Genomic DNA, 27,956 nt, shown 5'->3' with positions numbered 1-27,956 from the left:
TATGGGGGTATAAATGTTAAGGCTACGTATATTGCCCTTTACCCCCTTCCCCCCTCGAGTCAGAACTTCAGGTGTGTCCATTCCCCCCAAAGTGTTATTGTTTACACACTATTTTGGTTCTTTTAAGTGGATGAGGTTGTGTATGCATGGTTCTAGTCAGCCATATTTACTGATTTATTGTAAAAAATATTGCAAAGAATACAGATGAAGAGATGTATAGGGCAAGGTATGGGGGAAAGGTCATGGAGCTTCCATTATGTAAGCATTTTCAATTCCTCTGTCTTGCCTATAAGAAATTCTAAATTTAATTCTTCTGAAGCTGGCTTCTCCTTATATTCCACTTGAATCTTTGATAAGTATTGACTTTCCTAAAGCAACGCCTCTTGTTGACTTGGTTCCTTGATATACTTGATATATTTGGTAACCTTGATATATTTTGCACATTTCTACTTTTCTTGCTGTTGCTTATGGTATTTGTTTTTCACTTTTTCTTTCTAATGAAATTCTATACATTCTTTAAGGCTTAGCTTATTTTTATCTTCCTCCTTTTTCTTCTCAGCTCCTTGATAGAGGAGTCTTGTGTTCTTACCCTGAGTGTTCATTGTTTATTATGGATCCTCATTATATTGGTACCCTTTTAAATAGCATCTTAGATTCCTTTTTATGTTAAATTTGAAATTTGTTGGAAAACTTAATAGGTTAGCTTGATTACTCCCATAGATTTTACTGACTTAGTAACAGCAACCAAAGAAGTTCTCTTAGCATCCTAGAGTCCTCTGTTATGCCATATCATAACGAGGTCCCATACGCTGGACCTCAATCCAGTTTTGTCATTTATTAGGTGAATAGTTTTGATCAAGTTATATAACCTCTCTGAGCCTGAATTTATTTATTTGAAAATAGTGACAGTATCTTCTTTTTTGCTTTAAGACTAAGAGAATACAAAATAACATGGTAACTTGCACATAATAGGTGTTTAATAAAATGGTAGCTATTTTCATCATAACTATTTTATTCTTTAATACTCATGTGGCCTACTAGTTCATCTTTATGCTTGTTTAGTTTTCATATCTATAGCAGTTGGTTATATAGGTGTAGAGCTATAACTTTAGACATTTGTAATACCTTTAAAATTTTGCTTTCTTAAATTTTTACTATAGAAACTGCTCATTCACTGACTCATCGATTGAATACCATGTTGAAAATATTTGAAAACCAGTCCAATATGTTGGACAGGTAAGCTTTCAAAATAACTATTTTTTCCTGTTTTTATACTTTATTATTTTTGAAAAATTAGCAGATAATAATATGTTTTTAATCAATACATATTTAATTACAAAAATAGTATGTATTTTCTGCAGAAATTCTGCAAACATAAAGAAAATAAGACTTCTGTGACAATATTTAGAGTTTTTATATTAATTTTTATGATTAGACATATGTATAATTTATAAAATTAAAAATGACAAAAACAAGAAATAGTCATGAAAGTAAACAGACAACTTGCAGAATGGGAGAAAATTTTTGCATCCTATGCACCCGATAAGGGACTGATAACTAGAATATACTTAGAACTCACAAAAATCAGCAACAAAAAATCAAATAACCCTATTAAAAGATGGGCAAACGACTTGAACAGAAACTTTTCTAAAGAAGACAGAAGAATGGCCAACAAACATATGAAAAAGTGCTCAACATCTCTAATCATCAGGGAAATGCAAATCAAAACCACAATGAGATATCACTTAACTCCAGTGAGAATGGCCTTTATCAAAAAGTCTCCAAACAATAAATGCTGGCGTGGTTGCGGAGAGAGAGGAACACTCCTACACTGCTGGTGGGACTGCAAACTAGTTCAACCTCTGTGGAAAGCAATATGGAGATATCTTAAAGCAATACAAGTGAATCTACCATTTGATCCAGCAATCCCATTGCTGGGCATCTACCCAAAAGATCCAATGACACTCTACAAAAAAGACACCTGCACTCGAATGTTTATAGCAGCACAATTCATAATCGCAAGGCTGTGGAAACAGCCCAAGTGCCCATCAATCCAAGAATGGATTAATAAAATGTGGTATATGTATACCATGGAGTACTATTCAGCTCTAAGAAACAATAGTGACATAGGACATCTTATATTTTCCTGGTTATAGCTGGAACCCATACTATTAAGTGAAGTATCCCAAGAATGGAAAAACAAGCACCACATATACTCACCAGCAAATTGGTATTAGCTGAAGAGCACCTAAGTGGTCACATAGGTAGTACAGTAATAGGGTATTGGGCAGGTGGGAGGGGGAGGGGGGCGGGTATATACATATATAATGAGTGAGATGTGCACCATCTGGGGGATGGTCATGCTGGAGACTCAGACTTGTGGGAGGAGGGTGGAAATTGGCATTTATTGAAACCTTAAAATCTGTACCCCCATAATATGCCGAAATAAAAAAAAATGATAAAAACATAGAATGTAAAATGTCTGCTATGAAAAAACATTATGTGGGATACTCAAGAAATTAAAAATATAATTGCCATGTGATCCAGCAATTCCATTTCTGGGTATATGCCCCAAAAAACTGAAAGTGGAGTTTTGAAGAGATATTTATAAACCTATGTTAAAACATTATTCACAATAGCGAAAAGATGGAAGCAACTCAAATGTCCAACAATGGATGAATGGATAAACAAAATGTGGCATATACACACAATGGAATATTACTTAGTGTCAATAAGAAAGGAAATTCTGATACATGCTATAACATAGATGACATAGATGAACCTTGAGGACATTATGCTAAGTAAAACAAGCCAGTTCCAGCAAGCCAAATACACTACTGTTGATTCCCCTTAACATAAGGCATTTATAGTAATCAAATTCAGAGAGACAGAAAGTAGAATCAACGTTGCCAGGGAGATGGGGAAGGTAGAAATAGGGGATCATTGTTTGATGCATATAGAATTTGAGTTTTACATGATAAAAAGAGTTCAGGAGATTGGTAGTAAAATAATGTGAATGTACCTAGTACTACTGAACTGTACACTTAAAATGGTTAATGTGATAAATTTTATGTTATGTGTATTATACCATAGTTTTAAAAAAGTTACAATGTCAGTCAGGTGCGGTGGCTCACGCCTGTAATCCTAGACTCTGAGAGGCCGAGGTGGGCGGATTGCTTGAGGTCAGGAGTTCAAAACCAGCCTGAGCAAGAGCGAGACCCCATCTCTACTATAAATAGAAAGAAATTAATTGGCCAACTAACATATATATAGAAAAAATTAGCCGGGCATGGTGGCGCATGCCTGCAGTCCCAGCTACTTGGGAGGCTGAGGCAGCAGGATTGCTTGAGCCCAGGAGATTGAGGTTGCTGTGAGCTAGGCTGATGCCGTGGCACTCACTGTAGCCTGGGCAACAAAGTGAGATTCTGTCTCAAAAAAAAAAATAAAAAAAAGTTACAATGTCATTTAGCATATTGTCCTCCAGTTTCATTCATGTTCATGCAAATGAATGAATGAATGTGACAGGATTTTCTTATTTTTTAAGGCTGAATAATGTTTTATTTTACATAGACCCAAACATATACACACACACACACACACACACACACACACACACACACACACACGTACCATGTTTTCTTTTTCTTTTTAATTTCTGGATGTTATGGGGGTATAACTGTTTATTTTATTTTATTTTTTTATTCTTTTCCTTTAATGAAAGTCAAACATGAATTTATTTGTTTTTCCATGTGTATCAGTATTTCTCTTTTTATATATCTTTTCTCTTTGGATCTTATCTCGTTTTTTCTCAACCACTTCCTATCCCCTTCTTTTTTTTTTAATTTTTTTTCATATTATGGGGGTACAAATATTGTTAGGGTTACATATATTGCCCCTACTATTCCTCCCCAAGCCCTCCCCGCTGCCCCGGCCTTACCAAAACATCAAGCATGTCCTACTCTCAGGTGGTGCACATCACACATATTTTGTAAGTGTAAATTCTTCCCCTCCTCCTCCTCCCATTTGCCCATCAACCCATAAAAGTTTGTTTTTTCCCTTTTTTTGACCTTTGGGTTACATTGTATATCTTAGCCTTTCCCTTGGAAGGTTTAGATGTATTCCCTCCCCCCCCCCCACTATGCTCACCACAACCCTAAGATGTGTATCTCCCCCTCCCCCAAACCCTAGTGGGCACTCTCCCCATTTGAACATCATAGTTTTAATCAGTCAGTACCAATTTGATGGCGAGTAGATGTGGAGCCCGTTTTCTTGATCTTGTGTCATAAAGGGTTTAAGTTTAATGCAGGATAGCATAAATGGTGCTAATTCACTGTCATTTCTTAGAATTGAATAGTATTCCATTGTGAGCATATACTAAATTTTAGTTATCCACTCGTGAATTGATGGACACTTGGATTGTTTCCATGATCTTGGAATAGTGAATTGTGCTGCCATAAACATTCGGGTGCAGATGTCTTTATAGTAGAATGTCTTACGCTCTTTCAGGTAGATGCCCAACAATGCTATTGCTGGGTCGAATGGTATTTCTATTTCTAGCTGTTTGAGGTATCTCCATATTCTTTTCCACAGAGGTTGCACTAAGTTGCAGTCCCACCAGCAGTGTAGGAGTGTTCTTGTCTCTCCACATCCTCGCCAGCATTTGTTGTTTTGGGATTTCTTGATACAGGCCATTCTCACTGGTGTTAGGTGGTATCTCATTGTGGTTTTGATGTGCATTTCTCTGATGATTAGAGAAGTTGAGCATTTTTTTATGTTTGCAGGCCATTATTCTGTCTTCTTTGGAGAAATTTCTGTTCATTTCCATTGCCCATTTCTTGATGGGATTGTTTGGTTTTTTCTTATTTATTCTTGTAAGATCTAGATAGTTTCTTGTTATTAGGCCTTTATCAGAAGTGTAGAGAGCAAATATTTTCTCCCACTCTGTGTGTTGTCTATTTGCTCTAATGATGGTTTCCTTAGCTGTGCAGAAACTTTTTTATTTGATGAGATCCCATTTGTTTATTTTTGATGCAGCAGTGATTGCTTTGGGGCTCTTCCTCAAAAATTCTTTGCTTAGACCAATGTCTAATAGGGTTTTCCCAATGTCTTCTTCTAGGATTCTTAAGGTTTCATGCCTTAGGTTTAAGTCTGTTATCCATCTTGAGTGAATTTTTGTAAGAGGTGAGAGATATGGATCTTGTTTCAGTCTTCCTCATGTAGCTAACCAGTTTTCCCAGCACGATTTATTGAAGAGGGATTCTTTTCCCCATTGTATGTTTTTGTCTGCTTTATCAAGGATTACGTTGCCGTATACTGATGGTTTCATCTCTGGTATCCCAGATCTATTTCAGATATCGATGCTTCTGTTCTTGTGCCAGTACCAGGCTGATTTAAGTATTATTGCTTTATAGTAAAGTTTTAAGTCAGGAAGACTGATGCCACCCAATTTGTTTTTCTTACTTAAGATTGCTTTGGCTATACGGGGTTTTTTCTGGTTCCAAAGAAATTGCAGAATTATTCTTTCTAGATCTGTAGAGAATGCTGGTGATATTTTGATGAGGATTGCATTAATTCTGTAGATAACTTCAGGTAAAATTGACGTTTTAACGTTATTCATTCTACCAATCCATGAACAAGGTAGATTTTTTTCCATCTGTTCAAATCATCTGGAATTTCTCTTTTTAGTGTTTCGTAGTTCTTCTTGTATATATCTTTCGTATCTTTCGTTAAATATACTCCTAAATATTTAATTTTCCTTGTGCCTATAGTAAAGGGTATTGCATTTTTTATTTGAGTTTCTGTTTGATGGTTCTTGGCATATATGAATGCTTCTCATTTTTGTATAATGATTTTATATCCTGAGACTTTACCAAATGTATTAAGTCAAGGAGTCTCTTGGATGACTCCATGGGGTTTTCTAGGTATAATATCATATCATCAGCGAAGAGCGAGAGTTTAATCTCATCTCCCCCCACTTGGATACCCTTAATACCCCTCTCTTGTCTGATTGCTATAGCTAGGACTTCGAGTACTATGTTGAATAGGAGAGGAGATACTGGGCATCCTTGTCTGGTTCCGGATTGAAGCAGGAATGATTTCAACTTTTCCCCATTTAGGATGATATTAGCAGTGGGTTTGTCATAAATGGATATGATAAGTTTAAGGTATGAACCGTCTATGCCTATTTTGCTAAGAGGTTTTATCATAAAGGTGTGTTGGACTTTATCAAATGCTTTTTCTGCATCTATTGCCAGAATCATATGGTCTTCTTGATTTTATTTATGAAGTGAATTGCATTTATAGACTTGCATATGTTGAACCAGCCTTGCATCCCTGGGATAAAGCCCGCCTGGTCGTGGTGAATTATTTTTTTGATGTGCTGCTGAATTCTGTTTGCTAGAATTTTATTTAGGATTTTTGCATCTGTATTCATGAGGGATATTGGTCTATAATTTTTTTTTTTGTTACGTCCTTTCCTGGCTTTGGTATCAAGGTGATATTGGCTTGGTAGAATGAGTTAGGAAGGACTTCAACACTCTATTGAATGATCTGGATAGATCCTCCAAGCAGAAAATAAGCAAAGAAATAATGGACCTGAACAAAGCCCTGGACCAAAAAGGTCTGACAGATCTCTATAGAACATTTCACCCAAATAAAGCTGAATTTACATTCTTCTCAGCAGCTCATGGATCCTTATCCCAAATTGATCACATACTAGCCCGCAAATCAGATCTCAAAAAATTCAAGAAAATAGAAATTATACCTTGTATCTTCTCCAACCATAATGGTATAAAATTATAGTTCAATTCCAACAGAAGCACTCAATGCCCCACAAAATCATGGAAACTAAATCTATTATTGAAAAATTCTTGGGTCAAGGAAGAAATTCAGAGGGAAATCAAGAATTTCTTTGAACAAAATGATAATGGTGATACTTGTTACCAAAACCTGTGGGATACAACAAAAGCTTACCTGAGATGAAAACTAATAGCAATTAACGCTCACATCCAAAAAACAGAAAGCTTAGATACTGACAACCTAATGAAAAAACTCAAGGAACTGGAAAAAGAAGAGCAAACAACTTCCAATCCTAGTAGAAGAAAAGAAATAATGAAGATCAAAGCGGAACTGAATGAAATGGAGAACAAGAGAACTATCCTAAAGATTAACAAAACCAGTAGCTGTTTTTTTTAAAAGATAAACAAAATTGATAGCCCTCTTGCTAGATTGACAAGGACTCAAAGGGAAAAGACTCTAATAAACTCAATAAGAAATGAAAGAGGAGTGGTCACAACAAACACCACAGAAATACAAAACATTATATTTGATTACTATAAAAATGTATACGCCCAAAAACTACAGAACGAAGATGAAATGGACAAATTCCTGGATAAATACAACCTCCCTTAGTTCACCCAGGAGGTAACAGATCTCCTGAATAGACCAATTTCAAGCTCAGAAATTGAAGCAGTGATTAAAAACCTCCCCAAACAGAAAAGTCCCAAACAAGATGGCTACACTTGAGAGTTCTACCAAACCTACAAAGATGAACTCATACCTATACTACAGAAACTATTCAACACCATTGAGAAAGATGATATAACTGTTTAGATTACGTATGTTTCCCTTGCACCTGCTTCCCCAGTCAGAACTTCAAGCGTCTCCGTCCTCCAGATGGTGTGCATCGCACTCATTATGTGTGTGTATACAGACACCCCTCCCCCCTGCCATCTGCCTGACACACGATAAATGATATTCCTATATGTGCACTTATGTGTTGATCAGTGAAACCAATTTGCTGGTGAGTACATGTGGTGCTTATTTTTCTATTCTTGGGATACTTCACTTAGTAGAATGGGTTCCAGCTCTATCCAGGATAATACAAGAGGTACTAGATCACCATTGTTTCTTATAGCTGAATAGTACTCCATGGTATACATATACCACATTTTATTAATCTACTCATAAATTGGGTTGTATTGGGTTGTTTGCATATCTTTGTAATTGTGAATTGTGCTGCTATAAACATTCAAGTGAAGCTCTATTATTTATAGAATATCTTTTGTTCTTTTGGGTAAATGCCCAGTAGTGGAATTGCTGGATCAAATGGTAGATCTACTTGTATCTCTTTAAGGTATCTCCATATTGCTTTCCACAGAGGTTACACTAGTTTGCAGTCCCATCAACAGTGTAGGAGTGTTCCTATCTCTCCACATCCATGCCAACATTTATTGTTTGTTTGTTTGTTTGTTTTGCAATCACACAAGAGGAGGTTTATTTTCTGGCTAGCCAGGGTCCAAGCCCCAGAGCACCAACGCAGTGGCCACTCTCGCAGGCAAGGACCCCGACTGGAACAACGGCATGCCTTTTACCCCCATGGTGCACAAGCTGCGCACAAACTGACTGCGCGTGGATCATGCGTTGACCTTTAAAATAATTGGTTGCCCACTATTGCCTTTTGAAATAATTGGCAGGTTGGTTGCCCTCTATTGCCTGATGGGCCAGTCGCCCATGCTTCAATGACCTCATCCCATAATTCCCCCTACAGCGGCGTAGCAAGCAAGCAATGACCAGAAGCAAAAGTTTGTGGTTAGCTCATTGCCCCACCCAAGTAAATTCCCAACAATTGGAAAAATTCCTCTGCCCTTCTTCTGTCCTACATTCCCCCCTTTCTCTAGGTAGCAGATGAGCACTCTTGCTCATCCTCAAGGTCTCCTAGGTGCTCTAGTTTTATAGCACTTGACCATAGCTGCTGATATTGTTGTTGCAATACTAGTAGCTGGACAGTGTTTATCCGTTCTTTCACAAAAGCTACTAGTCTATTTAATTACACATGGCGCGAAAGTAAGGACTAAGATTAGCATAATGAGTGGGCCTAGTAGGGTGGATAGTAGCGTTGTTAAACAGGGAGAACTGTTTAAACCAAGACTCAAACCAACCTGCTTGCTGTTCATATTCCCGTTTGCGGCGGGCAAGCCCTTTCCTGACCTTAGCTATAGATTCTCTAACAACTCCCGTATGGGCTTCATAGAAACAACATTCTTCTTTGAGGGCAGCACATAGTCCTCCTTGCTGGAGGAATACTAGATCTAACCCCCTCCGGTTCTGGAGCACTACCTCGGATAGGGAGGTTAGTGACTTTTTTAGGTGTGAGATTGAATCTTCTATCCTTGCAATATCTTCATCAACAGCTGCCCTCAGAGTATTAAACCCTCTTTGCTACATTGCCAGAGAAGAGATACTAGTTCCTGCTCCTATTGCCCCTAAGCCAAAAAGAGTAGCCAGGGTTATGGCTGTGAAGGGCTCTCTTTTTCTTTCAAAAATTAGGTTGGTGACTCTTCGCCCTACTATGCCCTCATATATTGTCTCCTCAGTGTGGTATATTATTTTTGGGAACACTAACACCATTATACAGTAATCTTTAGACCCATGTAAGGTTATGGGGTTGGTGGGGGTTCGGGGTGGTAAGTATAGCTGTAGGTCTCCATCCCAAAAACATTAGACCAAAAACACAACATCCCAAAAACACAACAACCAACCCCCACCGCAACCCATCCATGTTGTCACCCAGTTCAATCTTTAGATGCCACAACCCCAGTCCAAGTCTGGGTCAGCAGTCCTGGGCTGTCGCCGCCATGTGGGTCAATCTGGTCTTCAGAGGATTCTTCGGGTCTGCAGTTGCTTTCCACTGGTCCTGGCACCGCTCCTGGTCTTTTTTATTAGCAGGTCTCACGTGGGAGTGGTGTATCCAGGTCACTACTATTCTATCGACCTTAAGAGCAGTGGAGGTAACAAGAATAATTTGATAGGGGCCTTTCCACCTCGTCTCAATGGTTTTGCTGTTATGCCGTTTCACCCACACCCAGTCCCCTGGCTGGTGTGGGTGAAACGGGTGTCCCGCACCCTCCTCCTCAGGCCAGTCGATAGCACGGAGGTCCGGCCATACTTGACTGTGGACACGTTGCAGAACCTGCACCGCTTATAACACTTCTTTGGGATGTCCCGGAAGAGCCTCAGGGCTCATCCTAGGAATTACAGGAGGGGGTGTGTCGTACATGATTTCAAAAGGGGTTAAACTCAAGTGATAAGGGATGTTCCGGGCTCGGAACAGGGCGAAGGGAAGGAGGGTCACCCAGTCTCCGCCAGTCTCCAGGGCCAATTTAGTCAGGGTCTCCTTTATTGTTCTATTCATTTGCTCTACCTGCCCAGAGCTCTGGGGATTATATGCACAATGTAATTTCCAATCTATCCCCATAGCCTGGGCCAGCCCTTGACTAACCTGACAGACAAACGCAGGTCCATTATCTGATCCCATCTCTTCCAGTGGTCCATACCTGGGGACTATTTCTTCTAATATTTTCTTAGCTACTGTCAAAGCTGTTTCTCCTTTCGTAGGGAAGGCTTCTACCCATCCGGAAAACGTATCTACCATGACCAGTAAATATCGGTACCCATATTTTCCAGGCTTGACCTCTGTGAAATCCACTTCCCAAAATAGTCCTCGCTGCCTCCCCCTTTCCCTCATACCTGCATGGGTCCCTCTGGTCCTCCCCGGCTGCATGACCTGACAGGCTCGGCAACTTTTGACGATGTCATCTGGAACCCATCCTTGTGACTTGAACCTTAGTTGAGCAGTGTCCAGCAGTTGCAGCATCTTTCTCTTCCCTGGATGTGTGGTCTGATGCAGGTGTTCTAACAGGTGGCGTCCTAAGAGTTCTGGCGCTATTAGGCGATGTTCTTCGTCCCGAAACCAGCCGTCTTCACTTTTTCTTACACGTAGCTGCTCTGAGGCCCAGACCTCATCTACACTGGAATAGTCCGGTGGAGGAGGCAACTGTCCCATGCCCGGGGGTGGCAGGATGTTTGGCTGCGGAGTGCCTTCTGCAGCCTTCTTAGCTTCAGCGTCCACTTTCCGATTGCCCCGTGCTTCCACTGAATCCCCGCTCTGGTGTCCCGGGGTATGGACTACCGCCACTTCCTTTGGCAGCAAAACAGCCTCCAGTAAGTGGAGTATTTCAGGCTTGTGCTTAATTTCTTTTCCCTCTGCCGTGATGAAGCCCTTTTCCCTGTAGAGGGCCCTATATATGTGCACAGTCCCAAAGGCATAGCGGCTGTCAGTGTACACTGTCAGCCTTTTTCCTCGGGCCCGGCTAAGAGCCTCTGTCAGCGCTATTAGTTCTGCCTTCTGAGCAGATGTCCCTTGCAGAAGGCATGCCGCCCAGATAAGTTTACCTTGGTCATCTACTATGGCCGCCCCTGCGTACCTGCGTCCGTCCTGGACGAAACTGCTTCCGTCCGTGAACCAGGTCAGATCTCTACCTGGAAGGGGGTGATCCTTCAAGTATCTATGGGTCGTCTGGGTCTCGGCTAGGATCTCAAGGCAATCACGTTCAGGTGTGGCTGCATCGGGGGTTGGCAGAAGCGTAGCCGGATTTAAGGCGGCAGGGGTCCGGAACTCGATACGGGGTGCGTCCTGCAAAAGCCCTTGGTAATGAGTCAGCCTCGCATTTGTGATCCACCGTCCCGGTGGCTGCTTCAGAACCCTCTATGTCGTGCGGGGTGGTGATCTGCACCCACTGCCCTAGGGTGAGCTTATCAGTGTCTTTGACCAATAGGGCTGTGGCTGCGATGATTTGCAAGCACGCTGGCCACCCCACTGCCACCGGATCTAATAGTTTTTTTTTTTAGACAAGTACGACACCGGTCTCTTCCAGGGTCCTAGGGCCTGCGTGAGTACCGCCTTGGCTATTCCTCTCTTCTCGTCTATGAACAGGTGGAACTCTTTTGTAGGATCAGGGAGTGCTAGGGCCGGGGCTTCCAGCATGGCTGCCCTCAGGGCCTGGAAAGCGTCTTCCATTTGCACAGTCCACTCCCATGCTCGCCCCGCCTTACGCCCTTCATACAGAGGTCGAGCCTTTTCCACAAACCCTGGAATCTAGAGGCGGCAGTAACCCACCGACCCCAGGAATTCCCTCAGTTCTCGGCTCGAGGCTGAAGTGGGTATCTTTAACACAGTCTGCTTTATTGCCTCAGTTAGCCACCTTCGGCCACCTTTTATTTTATATCCCAAATAGGTGACTTCATCCTTGCAAATTTGAGCCTTCTTTGCACTGGCTTGGTACCCCACCTCACCTAATACTTTGAATAAGTCTTTGGTGCCCTCTAGGCAGGCCCGGGGGTTAGGTGCAGCTACCAGCAAGTCATCCACGTACTGCAGCAGAGTCACCTCTGGGTGATTAGTTCAGTACTCACCCAGGTCATCATGGAGGGCCTTGTTGAACAGGGTAGTCGAGTTTTTAAACCCCTGGGCAGTCTCGTCTACGTCAGCTGCCCATGAATTCCTCTCTCGTCATCCCACCACTCAAAGACGGAAATCTCCTGGCTGCGTGTCGCCACCACCAGGCTAAAGAAGGCATCCTTTAGGTCTAGGACGGTATACTAAGACACCATGGGACAGAGAGAGCTCAAGAGGGTATAGGGGTTAGGGATTGTGGGGTGGATATTCAGGGCCCTTGCATTGACTTCTCTGAGGTCTTGCACAGGCCTATAGTCCTTACCCCCCGGTTTCTTCACCGTCAACAGGGGGGTGTTCCAGGCTGACTGGCATTTTCAGAGAATCCCACTGTCCAGGAGTCTCCGAATGTGGGGCATAATTCCCACTCTGGCTTCCTGGGACATGGGCTACTGTCTGACTTGGGCTGGGTCGGCTCCGGGTTTTAACTCAACGTAAAGAGGCAGCCGGTGTTTTGCCCATCCTGTGTTTCCTGTCTCGGCCCACGCTATGGGAAATTCACAGAGCCATTGCTCCATGCCTTCTTCTCTGCTTTTTGTGGGCTGGTACAGTCTATATTCATCTGCCTGTGTCAGGGTCAGGATCTGAGTGACCCGGGGGCTGTTGATGAGATTGCCTTTATTATCAATTATTACTCCCTCTTCTTCAAAATGAATTTAAGCCTTAAGGTTGGTAAGGATGGCTCTTCCCAGTAGCAGCGTGGGATGACCATAAAGACGTGACTCATTTGTCCTGAACCCAAATCCAATCTCCGCCGTGTGGTCCACTGATATAGTTTGGCTCCTGTTGCTCCCCGCACCCAACTGGTCTTACTGTACAATTTTCCTGTGTCTTCCGTTAGTACTGAATGTTTGGTCCTGTATCTATGAGGAAGCTGACTGGGTTTCCCTCCACTTGAAAAGTTACCCTAGGTTCGGGGAGGGGGACGGAACCCCGTCTTCCCTATTCGTCTGTCACCTGTCCTACAACCATGACTTTTTCGGGACCTCCAAGTCTTCGCCCCCCTTTCTTTTTGGGGCACTCTCGGGCCCAATGCCCATGCTCCTTGCAATTGGCACATTGATCCTTCCTAGCCTCTCCCACCAGGGCCTTTCCCTATCCTCTGACCCTATCTGCCCCCCTTTTGTGGTGGCTAGCAGGATTTTAACCATCTCTCTGTTTGCTTTCCGTGCTTCCCCAGCTTGGAATTTCCTGTCTTCTATCCTGATCCTCTCTAACCTCTCTTCTGGCGTCTCTCTATTGTTATAGACCTTCTCCACCACTTCTAAAAGGTCCTGCAGAGTCTTCTCACCTAATCTATCTATTCTCTGCACCTTGCGCCTAATGTCGGGGCTGCCTGATTGACAAACGCCATCATAACAGTGGCTTATCCTCCTCCACTGTGGGATCTATGGGGTGTACTGCCGGAAGGCCTCTATGATCCTCTCTAAGTATGCTGCTGGGCTCTCCGGCCCCTGACGAACATCTCCTACCTTGGCCAAATTGGTCGGCTTTCGCACCGCCATACGGAGACCGGCCATCAGAGTCTGGCAGTAGACCCGGAGACACTCCCTACCTTCAGCCTCATCGTAGCCCCAAAGCGGCCGTTCAAGGGGAAAAGTTCGGTTGATGGTTCGCGGGTTTGTAGTAGGTCTGCCGTCCTCCCCCGGAACCAGCTTCCGCGCCTCTCCCTGAATTCTTTCTCTTTCCTCCGTTGTGAAGAGCACCTTAAGCAACTGCTGCCAATCATCTCAGGTGGGCTGATGAGTAAAAAGAACAGAGTCTAAAAGGTTAATTAGGTCTCTCAGATTCTCGGAGATTGGAGTCCGGCAACACTGGCGTCCCAGCGGACCTCGGACTGCGTGCCCTCTCCTTTCTGACCTCTTTAATTGCCAGAACTTCCGCCTTTCCCCTCGGGGCAGGTAGGAGGGCATTCAGCCAGGGTGGCGGGTCTAGAACCAAGTCTTGCCAGACCACAATATAGGGGATCTGATCAGTGTGGCCGTTGTGGCCAAATACCACCCCTTTTACCTTTTCGATCAAGGAGGCATCAAACGATCCCTCCCTGGGCCACCCCACTCCAAACGCGGGCCACTCGGCCTCACAAAGGGTAACAAACTTTCCCTTCTTGACCTTCAGGGACAGGTTGTGTGCCCTTGCCCTGACATCCTTAAAATGGCTCACCAGGATGGACAACGGCGTTGTTAGAGCCTGTCCCATGGCTAGTTGATAATAGGCAGATGTGCAAACCGATATTCTGCAGTTGGGGCACTGGGGACAAGGATCTGAATCCCTAGCCTTTCACACTCCCTACGGAGGTAACGGCCGTGCCCCTTCCGCTCTAGCCACTCCTGGCACGGGCGGCAGGAGATCCACTGTGTGCTGCCAGCCCATGCAGGGGAATACTCACCTGGGGGTTCTAGTCACCCCTGCGGATCTTTTCATGGGTCCCCTGATTCCATGGCCCCAGCCTGAAAACCCATGCAACCCTGATGGGTTCTCGGGCTGAAACCACAGAACCCAGAGACTCCAACAAGCCAACGAGAGATGTCACACTCACTCACACACACACAGAAATCCAGCGACAAACAAAGCAGACAACAGACAAGTGGACAGTGAGGTAAACAGACAACCTAACCTGGTCCGGACCTACTGCCCGGTTTCCTCCTGACTGAGCCCTTGGCTACAAGGTCAGCTCCGGAGTCCCAAAGGGGCCAGAGGACGTCTCTGCCTGGCTCCGACCGGCGACCCACCAGCGCGTCCGCCTAGGTCCTATGCCGGCGTCCTGATCCAGGGTCCTGCAAATGGATTCCGCGTCCCTTGCCCAACACCACACCCGGATAGTCCGGGGGTGGATTTTCACACTCCTCCCTCAGCCCTGAATTCTATCTGGTAGTCTGTGGGGAAGGCAAATCCTGGACGAGCCCCCAAATGTTAGGGACCGACCTTCCACAGCCACACCGGACAGAAAAGCAGAGACATCGGGGATGCAATCACACAAGAGGAGGTTTATTTTTTGGCTAGCCAGGGTCCAAGCCCCAGAGCACAACGCAGTGGCCACTCTCGCAGACAAGGACCCCAACATTTATTGTTTTGGGACTTTTTGATGAAGGCCATTTTCACTGGAGATAATTGATATCTCATTGTGGTTTTAATTTGCATTTCTCTGATGATTAGAGATGTTGAGCATTTTTTCATATGTTTCTTGGCCATTATTCTGTCTTCTTTTGAAAAATTTCTGTTCATGTCCTTTGCCCACTTTTTGATAGGGTTGTTTGATTTTTTTTTGCCGATTTTCCTGAGTTCTAAATAGATTCTAGTTATCAGTGTTTTATTGGATGTGTAGCATGCAATAATTTTCTCCCATTCAGTAGGTTGTCTGCCTGCTGTCTTGACAGTTTCTTTGGCTACGCAGAAGCTTTGTAATTTGATCAGGTCCCATTGATTTATTTTTATTCATGCTGTGGTTGCCTTTTGGGTCTTCTACATGGTCAATATGCCTGTTCTTGTGCTAATCTAAAGCTCTTTTAATTGCTATAGCCTTGTAGTATAGTATAGTTTAGGTTGTAGTATAGTATAGTTTGAAGTCTGGTAAATTAATACCTCCCACTTTGTTTTATTGCCTAGGATTGCCTGGGGTCTTGTCTGATTCCATATGAAGTGTAACATTATTTTTTCTATATCTGTGAAATATGATGTTGGTATTTTAATAGGGATTACATCGAATCTTTAGATCACTTTCTGTAATATAGATATTTTAACAATGTTGATTCTGCCGACACATGAGCATGGTATGGTTTTCCATCTGTTTACATCCTCTGCTATTTCCTTCCTCAGTGTTTTTTTTTATTTTGGCATATTATGGGGGAACAGATTTTAAAGTTTCAATAAATGCCCATCTCCCCCCCCTCCCCCCAAAAGTCTGAGTCTCCATCATGACCATCCCCCAGATGGTGCACATCTTACTCATTATGTATGTATATACCCGCCCCCCTCCCCCCTCCCACCTGCCCAATACCCTATTACTGTAGCACCATGTGTCTACTTAGGTGCTACTCAGTTAATACCAGTTTGCTGGAGAATATATCTGGTGCTTGTTTTTCCATTCTTGGGATACTTCACTTAGTAGTATGGGTTCCAGCTCTAACCAGGAAAATATAAGATGTGCTATGTCACCATTGTTTCTTTTCCCCATCGTATGTTTTTGTCTGCTTTGTCAAAGATTAGATGGCTATATGAGGATGGTTTTATATCAGGATTCTCACATCTGTTCCACTGGTCAATATTCCTGTTTTTGTGCCAATACCATATTGTTTTAATTACTACAGCTTTGTAGTATAGTTTGATATCTGGCATATTAATGCCTCCCATTTTGTTTTTGTTGCCTAGAATTGCTCTTGATATTCGGGGTCTTCTTTGGTTCCATACGAAGCGTAAAATTATTTTTTCTATATCTGTGAAGAATGCTGATGGGATTTTAATAGGTATTGCATTGAATCTGTAGATCAGTTTGGGTAGTATAGACATTTTTATGATATTGAGTCTGCCGATCCACGAGCATGGTATGGATTTCCATCTGTTTACATCCTCTGCTATTTCCTTCCTCAGTGTTTCATAGTTCTCCCTGTAGAGGTCTTTTACGTCCTTGGTTAAGTAAATTCCTAGGTACTTTAATTTCTTTGTTGCTATTGTGAAGGGAATTGAGTCTTTGATTTGGTTCTCAATGAGATTGTTGTTGGCGTATATGAATGCCTCTGATTTCTGTGTATTGATTTTGTATCCTGAGACTTTACTAAATTCATTGATCAGTTCCAGGAGTTTCTTGGTTGAATCCTTGGGGTTTTCTAGATACAATATCATATCATCAGCAAACAGTGAAAGTTTGATCTCTTCTGCCCCTATTTGGATACCTTTGATTCCATTTTCCTGTCTGATTGCTGTAGCCAAGACTTCCAGCACTATGTTGAACAGAAGTGGAGATAGTGGGCAGCCTTGTCTGGTTCCAGTTCTAAGTGGGAATGATTTCAATCTTTCCCCATTCAGTACGATGTTGGCTATGGGTCTGTCATATATGGCTTCTATCATTTTTAGGTATGTCCCTTCTATGCCTATTTTCTTAAGTGTTCGTATCATGAAAGGGTGTTGAATTTTGTCAAAAGCTTTTTCTGCATCTATTGAAAGAATCATGTGGTCTTTATTTTTGCTTCTGTTTATGTGGTGAATTGCATTTATAGATTTACGTATGTTGAACCATCCCTGCATCCCTGGGATGAAGCCCACTTGGTCGTGGTGGATTATTTTTTTGATAAGTGTCTGGATTCGGTTAGATAAGATTTTGTTGAAAATTTTTGCATCTATATTCATTAGGGATATTGGTCTGTAGTTTACTTTTTTTGATGCATCCTTTCCTGGTTTTGGTATCAGAGTAATATTCGCTTCATAAAAGGTGTCGGGGAGGTTTCCGTTCTTCTCGATGTTGTGGAATAGTTTCTGCAAGATAGGTACTAGTTCTTCTTTGTAAGTATGGTAAAATTCAGGTGTGAAGCCATCTGGACCGGGACTTTTCTTTTTAGGGAGATTTTCAATTGCTGTTTCTATTTCAGCTGTTGAGATTGGTCTGTTCAGGGAATCTATTTCTTCCTGATTGAGCCTAGGGAGGCTGTGTGTTTCTAGAAATTTGTCCATTTCCTCCACATTTTCCAATTTGTGTGCATAAAGATTTTTGTAGTATTCATAAATTGTATCTTGTATCTCTTTGGGATTAGTTGTGATATCTCCTTTTTTGTTCCTGATGGAGCTTATTAGAGATTTCTCTTTTCTGCTTTTCGTTAGCTTAGCCAATGGTGTGTCAATTTTGTTTATTTTTTCAAAGAACCAACTTTTTGTTTTATTAATCTCCTGAATAGCTTTCCTGTTTTCAATTTCGTTTAGTTCGGATTTGATCTTGTTGATTTCACTTCTTCTGCTGGGTTTGGGGTTGGTCTGTTCTTCTTTTTCCAGCTCTTTGAGTCGTTTCATTAGATTGTCTATTTGTGATCTTCTTGTCTTTTGGTTATAGGCATTTATGGAGATAAACTTTCCCCTCAGAACTGCTTTAGCTGTGTGCCAGAGGAGTTGATAGCTTGTCTCTCCATTGTCGTTTTCTTCATAGAACTTTTTTATTTCCGTCTTGATTTCTTCATTTACGAAGTAATCATTTAGTAGGAGGTTGTTTAATTTCCACATTTTTGTGTAGAAATGTGTGTTTCTGTTAGGGTTGATTTCTAGTTTTATTCCACTGTGATCTGAGAAGGTACATGGTATGATGTCTATTTTTTTAAATTTCTTGAGATTTTCTTTGTGTCCCTAGGATATGGTCAATCTTAGAGAATGTCCCGTGAGCTGATGAGAAGAACATATATTCAGTGGATTTTGGGTAGAATGTTCTGTAGATGTCTGTCAGACCCAATTGTTCTAGAGTTTTGTTTAAGTCCATTATTTTCTTATTAATTTTCTGTTTGGAAGATCTGTCTCGTGCCGTCAGTGGGGTGTTTAAATTGCCGGCGATTATGGAGTTGCTATTAATCCATTTGCTTAGCTCCAGTAAGGTTTGCTTTGTGAATCTGGGTGCACCTATGTTGGGTGCATATATATTTAAAATTGTTATCTCTTCTTGTTGGACTCTGCCCTTCACCATTATATAATGACCCTCTTTGTGTTTTACTACTTTTGTTGGTTTAAAAACTAAATCGTCTGAAATTAGAACTGCCACACCAGCCTTCTTTTGGCTTCTATTTGCTTGGAATATTGATCTCCACCCTTTTATTTTTAGTCTATATGCATCCTTGCAGGTTAGATGTGTTTCCTGAAGACAGCATATACTTGGCCTGTATTTTCTTATCCATTCAGCCAGCCTATGTCTCTTGAGTGGAGAGTTTAAGCCATTCACATTTATTGAGAGAACTGATAGGTAAGGTCGATTACTGATCATTCTGTTGGGTTGGATGTTATTGTTATGATTTCTGTCTTGAGCCATTGTAATATCTGGCCTTTAATATCTTTGGGTTTTGGTTGTTTTTATATTCGTGGGGTATATTATGATGTTCCGTGCATAACGCTGTTTTAAGTACTTCTTGTAGGGCTGGTTTTGTCTTGGTGAATTCTCTGAGCCTTTGCTTGTCTGAGAATGTTTTTATTTCTCCTTCATATACGAAGCTTAGTTTTGCAGGGAATAATATTCTAGGCTGGGCATTGTTTTGTTTCAAAAGAGTGAGAATGGGGCCCCAGTCTCTCCTTGCTTGTAAAGTCTCATTAGAGAAGTCTGATGTTATTCGAATTGGCTTTCCCTTGTATGTTACTTGCTTGTTTTGTCTTACAGCTCTTAGAAGGGCCTCTTTAGTTGATACTTTGGTCAGTCTGATGACTGCATGTCGTGACGTCTTCCTGTTTGCATTGAATCTCCCAGGCGTCCTCTGAGCTTCTTGAACTTGTATATCAAGATTTTGAGCATGGCCTGGGAAATTTTCCTCTATTATATCTTCAAACAGCTTGTCCAACCCTTGAGTGTTGTCTTCTTCCCCTTCTTGTAACCCTATGACCCTCACATTAGGTTTCTTCACATAATCCCACAGCTCTTGTATGCTTTGCTCTTTTCTCTTGTTTCTCTGCTCTATTTCTGTGACTGATTTATTTAATTGGAGGGTGTTATCTTCAAGCTCTGAGATTCTTTCTTCTGCTTGATCTACCCTGTTCTTGAGACTTTCCACAGTGTTTTGTAGTTCCCTGAGTTGATTCTTCATTTCCAGGACTTCGGTTAAAGTTTTCTTCACTGTGTCAATCTCTTTGTTGAACCTTTGTTCCATTTCCTGGAGGCTTTTTGTGGTTTCTTGGTGTTGGTTATTGAGTTGTTGTTGCAGCTGGGTGAGTGTTCTTATGATCCACATACTAAATTCCTCTACTGTCATATTGGTTGCCTGATTTTGGTTGGTGTCCGTTTCTAGGGGGCTGGTGCTCCTCTTTGAGGGTGTGTTTTCCGTTTGGTTCTTCATATTTCCTGAGTTATTTCGCTGATTTCTTCCCATGTTGATCAGTTGTTGTTTCTTTCCTTAGGTTATTGTTTGGGTATTCACACACCTTGTTTAATTTCTGAGGCGTTAGGTGGTGTCTGTGGGTGAAATTGGACCACTCCCTGTATATTGAGTCAGTGGGTGCCGTGGAAAGGCTGTGCAAGATGCCGTCCCTGTCAGTAGGTGGCGTTTGCTTGGAGGGACAGGCTATACTGTTGATTTTGTGTCCTCTTAACAGCTGTTGTTCTGGGCGGAGTTGGGTTGGGTAAGCCTGCCCTCAGGCAGTTAGCAGGGGTCAAAGTTCTGTCCTCTGCTTCCAGGGAAAGCTGTCAGGGCGGGGCTGGAATGGTCGGGCTCAGCCAGAAAGTCTGGGTGGGGGGGTGGGGCTGTCTGAGATCCACAGTCTGGTGCGGGCCTCGCTTCTTTCCACCCTACCCAACTCTGCAGCTACTCCTGGGCCAGTGCCAGCAGGCCAGACCACAAGCCATCCGGCCTCCCCGGACTGTGATGCCGGCGGGGAGGTTCCCTGCACAGGAACGCCACCTGGGTTGGGCGCACGGCCTCCTCCTGGGTGGATGGTTGCCCTCTAGGACGCCGATCCGCCCCTGGAGGCACACACACCTCAGTAGGCTGTTCACGTATAACCCTTCTGTGCCCCGGGAATGCTAGCCCTCGGTGCAGGGGATCTGGTCTGCAGGTCCGACCTCTGGGTCCCAGAGTTCAAACTGTATTCCCACCAGGGAGAGGATTTCCGGTTCTAATTCACCCACAGGGAGCCCAAGCTGGGTCTATGTCTCTCAGCCTCTGAGTCGGCACCGTTTTCCTGGGAGCACGGTGCCAGCAGCACCTGGGAGGGCGGGCGGGGTCCAAACGGGAAGGTCCCGTTCCCTGGAGGTGCCTCCGGCTGGTGGCTGTATTGTCTCTCTGGGCAGCCACGGGTAGGGTCGGCGGAGGGGAGGAGGAGGCAATATGGCGCCTGCCGCGCGGCTCGGGTCCGTGCACACGGAGGTGCCCGGAGGAAGTTGGGAACCTGGTGCCACGTCTGCTACAGGCTCACCGTTGGCAGGCGGCGGCGGACTCTGGGCTGGTGTCCGCAGGTCTCTCCACCCGCTGGGGAGCCCACCAGCAGTCCCGAATGCAGGGGAGGGGAAACAGCAAATCCACCTACCCTTGCCGCTGGTCTCCGGGCTGCTCCGGTGGTCTCAGCCTCCAGTTCTCCTCCGCAGCCTTCTCCCTTGGAGTCTCCCGAAGTCTCAGGTACCCCTCCTTCCGGCCCTTGTCCGCTGTATGCTCGTCTTCTTGCTTTTTTCCTCTAATATCTGCTAGAATCTGTCTTTTCTGCAGAGAGACTCTGTCTGTCGGTGTTATTTGTCCACCATCTTGCTCCGCCCCCCCTTCCTCAGTGTTTCATAGTTCTCCCTGTAGAGGCTTTTTATCTCCTTAGTTAAATATATTCCTAGGTACTTTATTTTCTTTGTTGCTATTGTGTAGGGTATTGAGTCTTTGATTTGGTTCTCAGTTTGACAGTTATTGGTGTATATGAATGCCTGATTTGTGTGTATTGATTTTATATCCTGAGAATTTGCTGAATTCATTTATCAATTCCAGGAGTGTCTTGGTTGAATCCAAGGGGTTTTCTAGATATAGTATCATATCCTCAGCAAAGAGTGAGAATTTGATCTCTTCTGCCCCCATTTGGATGCCCTTAATTCCGCTCTCTTGTCTAATTGCTCTAACAAGGACGTACAGCACTTTTGTTCAATGAAAGTGGAGACAGTGGACAATCTTGTCTGGTTCCAGTTCTAAGTGGAAATGCTTTAGATGTTTCCTCATTCAATATGATGTTGGCTGTGGGTTTTCATATATGGCTTGTATCATTTTTAGGTAAGCCCCATCTATATCATTTTGTTAAGTGTTCTTATCATAAAAGGGTGTTGAATTTCGTTAAATGCGTTTTCTGCATCTGTTGAGAGGATCATATGGTCTTTGTTTTTGCTTCTACTTATATGCTGAGTTACATTTATATTGAATATCTTTGTATATTGAATCATCCTTGTATCTCTAGGATAAAGCCCACTTGGTCATGATGGATTATTTTCTTTTTTTCTCTCCTTTTATTTCATCATATTATGGGGGTACAAATATTGTTAGGGTTACATATATTGCCCCTACCACCTCCCCACCCACCATGCCAGAGCTTCAAGCATGTCCTACCGCAAGGTGGTACGGACCACACCCATTATATAGCTATACACCCTTCACCTCCTACCCCTTCCCACCTGCCCATAAATTTTTTTTTGACATTTTGGTTACATTCTATATCTTTGCCTCTCCCAAAGAAGATTAGAGGTATTTCCTCCCCCTTCCCACAATTCTCGCCACATCCCTAAGATGTGTGTCTCACCCCCCCCAATCCCTGGTATAACTACCACCATTTGAGCACCATAGTTTTAGTTAGTCAGTACCAATTTGATGGCAAGTAGATGTTGAGCGCATTTTCCAGTTCTTGTGATGCCTCACTTTCGATAATGGGCTTAAGCTTAATCCAGGTTAGCATAATAGGTGCTAGCTCACTGTCGTTTCTTAAAATTGAGTAAGGTATCCAAATAGGGACAGAAGAGATCAAACTTTCACTGTTTGCTGATGATATGATATTGTATCTAGAAAACCCCAAGGATTCAACCAAGAAACTCCTGGAACTGATCAATGAATTTAGTAAAGTCTCAGGATACAAAATCCATACACAGAAATCAGAGGCATTCATATACGCCAACAACAATCTCATTGAGAACCAAATCAAAGACTCAATTCCCTTCACAATAGCAACAAAGAAATTAAAGTACCTAGGAATATATTTAACCAAAAGGTAAAAGACCTCTACAGGGAGAACTATGAAACACTGAGGAAGGAAATAGCAGAGGATGTAAACAGATGGAAATCCATACCATGCTCGTGGATCGGCAGACTCAATATCATAAAAATGTCTATACTACCCAAACTGATCTACAGATTCAATGCAATACCTATTAAAATCCCATCAGCATTCTTCACAGATATAGAAAAAATAATTTTACGCTTCGTATGGAACCAAAGAAGACCCCGAATATCAAGAGCAATTCTAGGCAACAAAAACAAAATGGGAGGCATTAATATGCCAGATATCAAACTATACTACAAAGCTGTAGTAATTAAAACAATATGGTATTGGCACAAAAACAGGAATATTGACCAGTGGAACAGATGTGAGAATCCTGATATAAAACCATCCTCATATAGCCATCTCATCTTTGACAAAGCAGACAAAAACATACGCTGGGGAAAAGAATCTCTCTTCAATAAATGGTGCTGGGAAAACTGGATAGCCACCTGTAGAAGGCTAAAACAGGACCCACACCTTTCACCTCTCACAAAAACCAACTCACGCTGGATAACAGACTTAAACCTAAGATATGAAACTATTAGAATTCTAGAGGAAAAAGTTGGAAACACTCTCCTAGACATCGGCCTGGGCAAAGAGTTTATGAAGAAGTCCCCAAAGGCAATCACAGCAGCAACAAAAATAAATAAATGGGACATGATCAAGCTACAAAGCTTCTGCACAGCCAAAGAAATAGTCATGAAAGTAAACAGACAACCTACAGAATGGGAGAAAATTTTTGCATCCTATGCATCCGATAAGGGACTGATAACTAGAATATACTTAGAACTCACGAAAATTAGGAAGAAAAAATCAAATAACCCCATTAAAAAGTGGGCAAAAGACTTGAACAGAAGTTTTTCTAAAGAAGACAGAAGAATGGCCAACAAACATATGAAGAAATGCTCAACATCTCTAATCATCAGGGAAATGCAAATCAAAACCACAATGAGATATCACTTAACCTCAGTGAGAATGGCCTTTATCAAAAAATCTCCAAACAATAAATGCTGGCGTGGTTGCGGAGAGAAAGGAACACTCCTACACTGCTGGTGGGACTGCAAACTAGTTCAACCTCTGTGGAAAGCAATATGGAGATATCTTAAAGCGATACAACTGAATCTACCATTTGATCCAGCAATCCCATTGCTGGGCATCTACCCAAATGATCCAGTGACACTCTACAAAAAAGACACCTGCACTCGAATGTTTATAGCAGCACAATTCATAATTGCAAGGCTGTGGAAACAGCCCAAGTGCCCATCAATCCAAGAATGGATTAATAAAATGTAGTATATGTATACCATGGAGTACTATTCAGCTCTAAGAAACAATGGTGATATAGCACATCTTATATTTTCCTGGTTAGAGCTGGAACCCATACTACTAAGTGAAGTATCCCAAGAATGGAAAGACAAGCACCAGATATATTCTCCAGAAAACTGGTATTAACTGACTAGCACCTAAGTGGACACATAGGTACTACAGTAATAGGGTATTGGGCAGGTGGGAGGGGGGAGGGGGATGGGTATATACATACATAATGAGTGAAATGTGCACCATCTGGGGGATGGTCATGATGGAGACTCAGACTTTTGGGGGGAGGGGGGAAATGGGCATTTATTGAAACCTTAAAATCTGTACCCCCATAATATGCCAAAATAAAAAAAAAAGAAGAATCTAAGGGGGAATGTTACACAATCATAACAGTTAATAAAATGCTTCCCATCGCAAATAAAAAAAAAAAAAGAATTCTGTTCTGGGAGATTTGTCAATCTAAAAAAAAAAAAAAGAATTCTGGCCAGACCTGGCACATTATCCTCCAGTATTCCGTGAAATAAATTTTCCAGCCCTTGTGAATGTTCCTCTTCCCCTTCTGGAATCCCAGTCAATCTGAGATTCAGCTTTTTAACATAATCCTACACTTCCTGTAAACTTTGTTCTTGTCTCTTGTTTCTGTGTTCCATTTCTTCCTCTGATTTGTTTAGAGCATAGGCATAATCTTCAATTTCTGATATTTCTTTCCTCTGTGTGGTCCATCCTGTTCTTTAGGCTTTCCACTGTATTATGGAGATCCTTGATTGTTTCCTTCATTGCCAGAATTTGTCTTTGGTTTTCTGGACAATCTCAATTTCTTTGGAGAATCTTTCATTCATTTCTTGTATTGTTCTTGTGGTTTCTCTATGTTGTGATTCTATTTTCTCTTCAATACCATTTAGTTTTTTAGCAATCCATATTCGGAAATATTCTTCCTTCAGTTTACTCATGTCATGTAAGTTGGTGTTGGATGATGGAGAATGAGTATTTTGCTTTGGAGGTGACTTTTCTCTTTGCTCCTTCATGTTTCCTGTGAACTTTTGGTGGTTCTATGTCATCCGGGTGTTTTATCGAGGACCAGAGGTGCAGGGACTAGATTATGAGCTGAATTCTGGAATTCCTGAGAGATGGATCTTGGCAGATCTGGGGATGTGTGCTCTGGACCTGTAATGTTTCAGAGGAGTTTGAGCCTGTCGGATTGTCTTTGACCTATTGTCTTCACTATCTTTTCATGGAGATTGGTAAGATTGGATCCCTTGCTTAGACTCCCTGGTATTGCATCCCTCTTGTAAGGGTGACACCCCTGTCAACTATTAGTATGAAGTGAGAACCCCTGTGATGAGCTATGAGGTTATTCTCTCCTTTCGTTGCTTGTGGTTAACGTGGGAAGGTCGGTTATAAAGCTGTTCCAATATCTCTGTAATGAGTCTAAAGCCTTGAATGAGGTAAACAGGACTCTCTGCCTTTGAGGAGTATCATGCCTCTCCCAGGGGGGCCTTGAGTCCTGTTTCCTATTTAGTTGGAGTAAGATAAGCAACAGGTATTCGCAAGCCTATGAGAGTATACTTTGGAGGTTGCTTGATCTGTGTCTAGAGGGAAACTACTAAAAGATTATTCAGAGATCATTCACTGCCTATGTGTGGCAGCTCCTGGTGGAAAGAGTCTTTTGGTACAATTGTTAGGGATTCTGCTTGAGATTTTCCTTTTCAGAACACAAGCCTATAATTTAGAAACTGCCTGGATACCAAGGGCAAGCCCTTGTAGTCTGCTTTTAATAGATGATCCAAACCAACTTGCTGTAGTACAGCATCCATTCTTTTTACTCCACTCCTCCAAGGATGGGCTTTATTGGGTTGGTATGAAGTAAAAGCCCTGCCCTAGGCCACTGAGGGACACAGAACAGAGAATGACCTACTTGGCTACTCTGCTCCTGCATAATAGGGATCAGCCCCTTCCCTACAAAATATCAGTTGTCTGCTTATAGACAAGGACCTTCTGCATCCCAGGTGGTTCATAGCCCTGAAGGTGGACTCCCTCACCACTGCTTGCTTCCAGGGCAGGGTGCTGATCCTTTGGTTGAAGTCCCTGACTACCAAGTCGCCTCCAGCAGATGGGCTCCGGTCTCAGCTTGGATAGCAATCTAGAGAAGGTGTTACTAAACCCTTTCAGGGGTGGGACTTGGGCCTTTGGCATAAAACAGGCCAGCAATGGATAATAAGCAGTAGGAGATAGAAGTCCAGTCTCTTGTTCAGCTTGAATAATGGCTTGTTTCACTACTCTGCCCAGAGATGGAGTAGATTTTGAGAGAAGCACCTAGCTCAAAACCCCAGAACATGTGGGGGGTGCTGTTGACGCAAGTCAGAGTTGGAACTCGCTTTCCTTCCTAATTCCACCCTGCTAGGGCGGGTTCTGTTCATTAGGTGTAAAACAGAGGCGGCTGGGTGGGATTGGGGACTGCCTAACCTCTCCTGGGGACACCACCTGGTGAGCAATCTGTCTCCCTCTTCCCTCCCTCACTGGAGGGACTTGAGACACTGGGGTCTGCCAGGAGCCTTCATCAAGGAGCAAACTCCTTCCCTCTTTCCCTCCTCACTAGCGGCTCTTGAGCTCCTGGGGTCCTCTGAGAAGCTCAGCTGAGGGGTAAAAATTATTGCCTTTCCATCCATTACCAGTGGAGCTTGGGCATCTTGAGCCCCCTGGGAGGGTCCGCGGAGGATCGAGCACCCTCGCTCCTCCACTCCCTCTCCAGCGGTGCTTGAGTGGCTGGGGACCACTGAGAGGTTCTGCCGAAGGGTAAAAACTGTCCCTTTTCTATGCTGTACCGGCGGAGCTTGAGCTGCTGCTGTCCACCTGGGTAGGTCCGCAGAGGACCGAGCTCCCTCCCTCTTCTGCCCCCTCGCGAGCGGCACTTGAGCCACCTGAGTTCACCAGATAACTCAGCTAAATAAGCGATATGTCTCACTTTTATGACCCTTCGAAAGCAAGGCATAAGCTGCTGGTGTACAGGTCTCCCAGTCAGGGAGTCCCTGCACCATGTGCTGGAGAGTTTAAATTACTTTCTGCTCCTGTCTTCTCTCAGAACTGCCTGACCACCCGTGTTACCTCTTCGCGCTGTTTTCAGGCACTTCGCTGCTTGTGTGGGTGTGTAGGTCGGTGAAGGAGAAGGTGTTCCCCTGTGGGATGGATCACAGTCTCCGTCGGCTGGCTGCTGAGTGCTGCCAGCTTGTGCTCCACTCCCTGCTGTTCAACTCGAATTCTCGGAACTTTACGTCAAATCCACTGCATCACTTTCCTCCTTTTCCTACAACAACTACTCCTCAAAGCTTCCCTGCAATTCCGTTAAGCCGATTCTATGGGAGAACTATCCACTTGAGTGATTTATACTGTTTTATTCACCTCCCACTCT

At 43.1% G+C, this 27,956-nt stretch overlaps 1 protein-coding gene across 1 annotated transcript in view; it reads left to right on the top strand.

The window, feature by feature from the left end:
• LOC105881715 (coiled-coil domain-containing protein 7) overlaps nt 1–27,956 on the top strand; it is a 149,167-nt gene that overhangs the window by 62,019 nt on the left and 59,192 nt on the right. Inside the window, 1 exon segment of the mRNA XM_075997568.1 lies at nt 1,161–1,236. Coding sequence (XP_075853683.1) covers nt 1,161–1,236 — 76 coding nt within the window.

Source organism: Microcebus murinus, chromosome 25, assembly GCF_040939455.1.
Source record: "Microcebus murinus isolate Inina chromosome 25, M.murinus_Inina_mat1.0, whole genome shotgun sequence".
Lineage (NCBI taxonomy): Eukaryota > Metazoa > Chordata > Mammalia > Primates > Cheirogaleidae > Microcebus > Microcebus murinus.
This window is presented reverse-complemented; position numbering and strand designations above follow the sequence as displayed.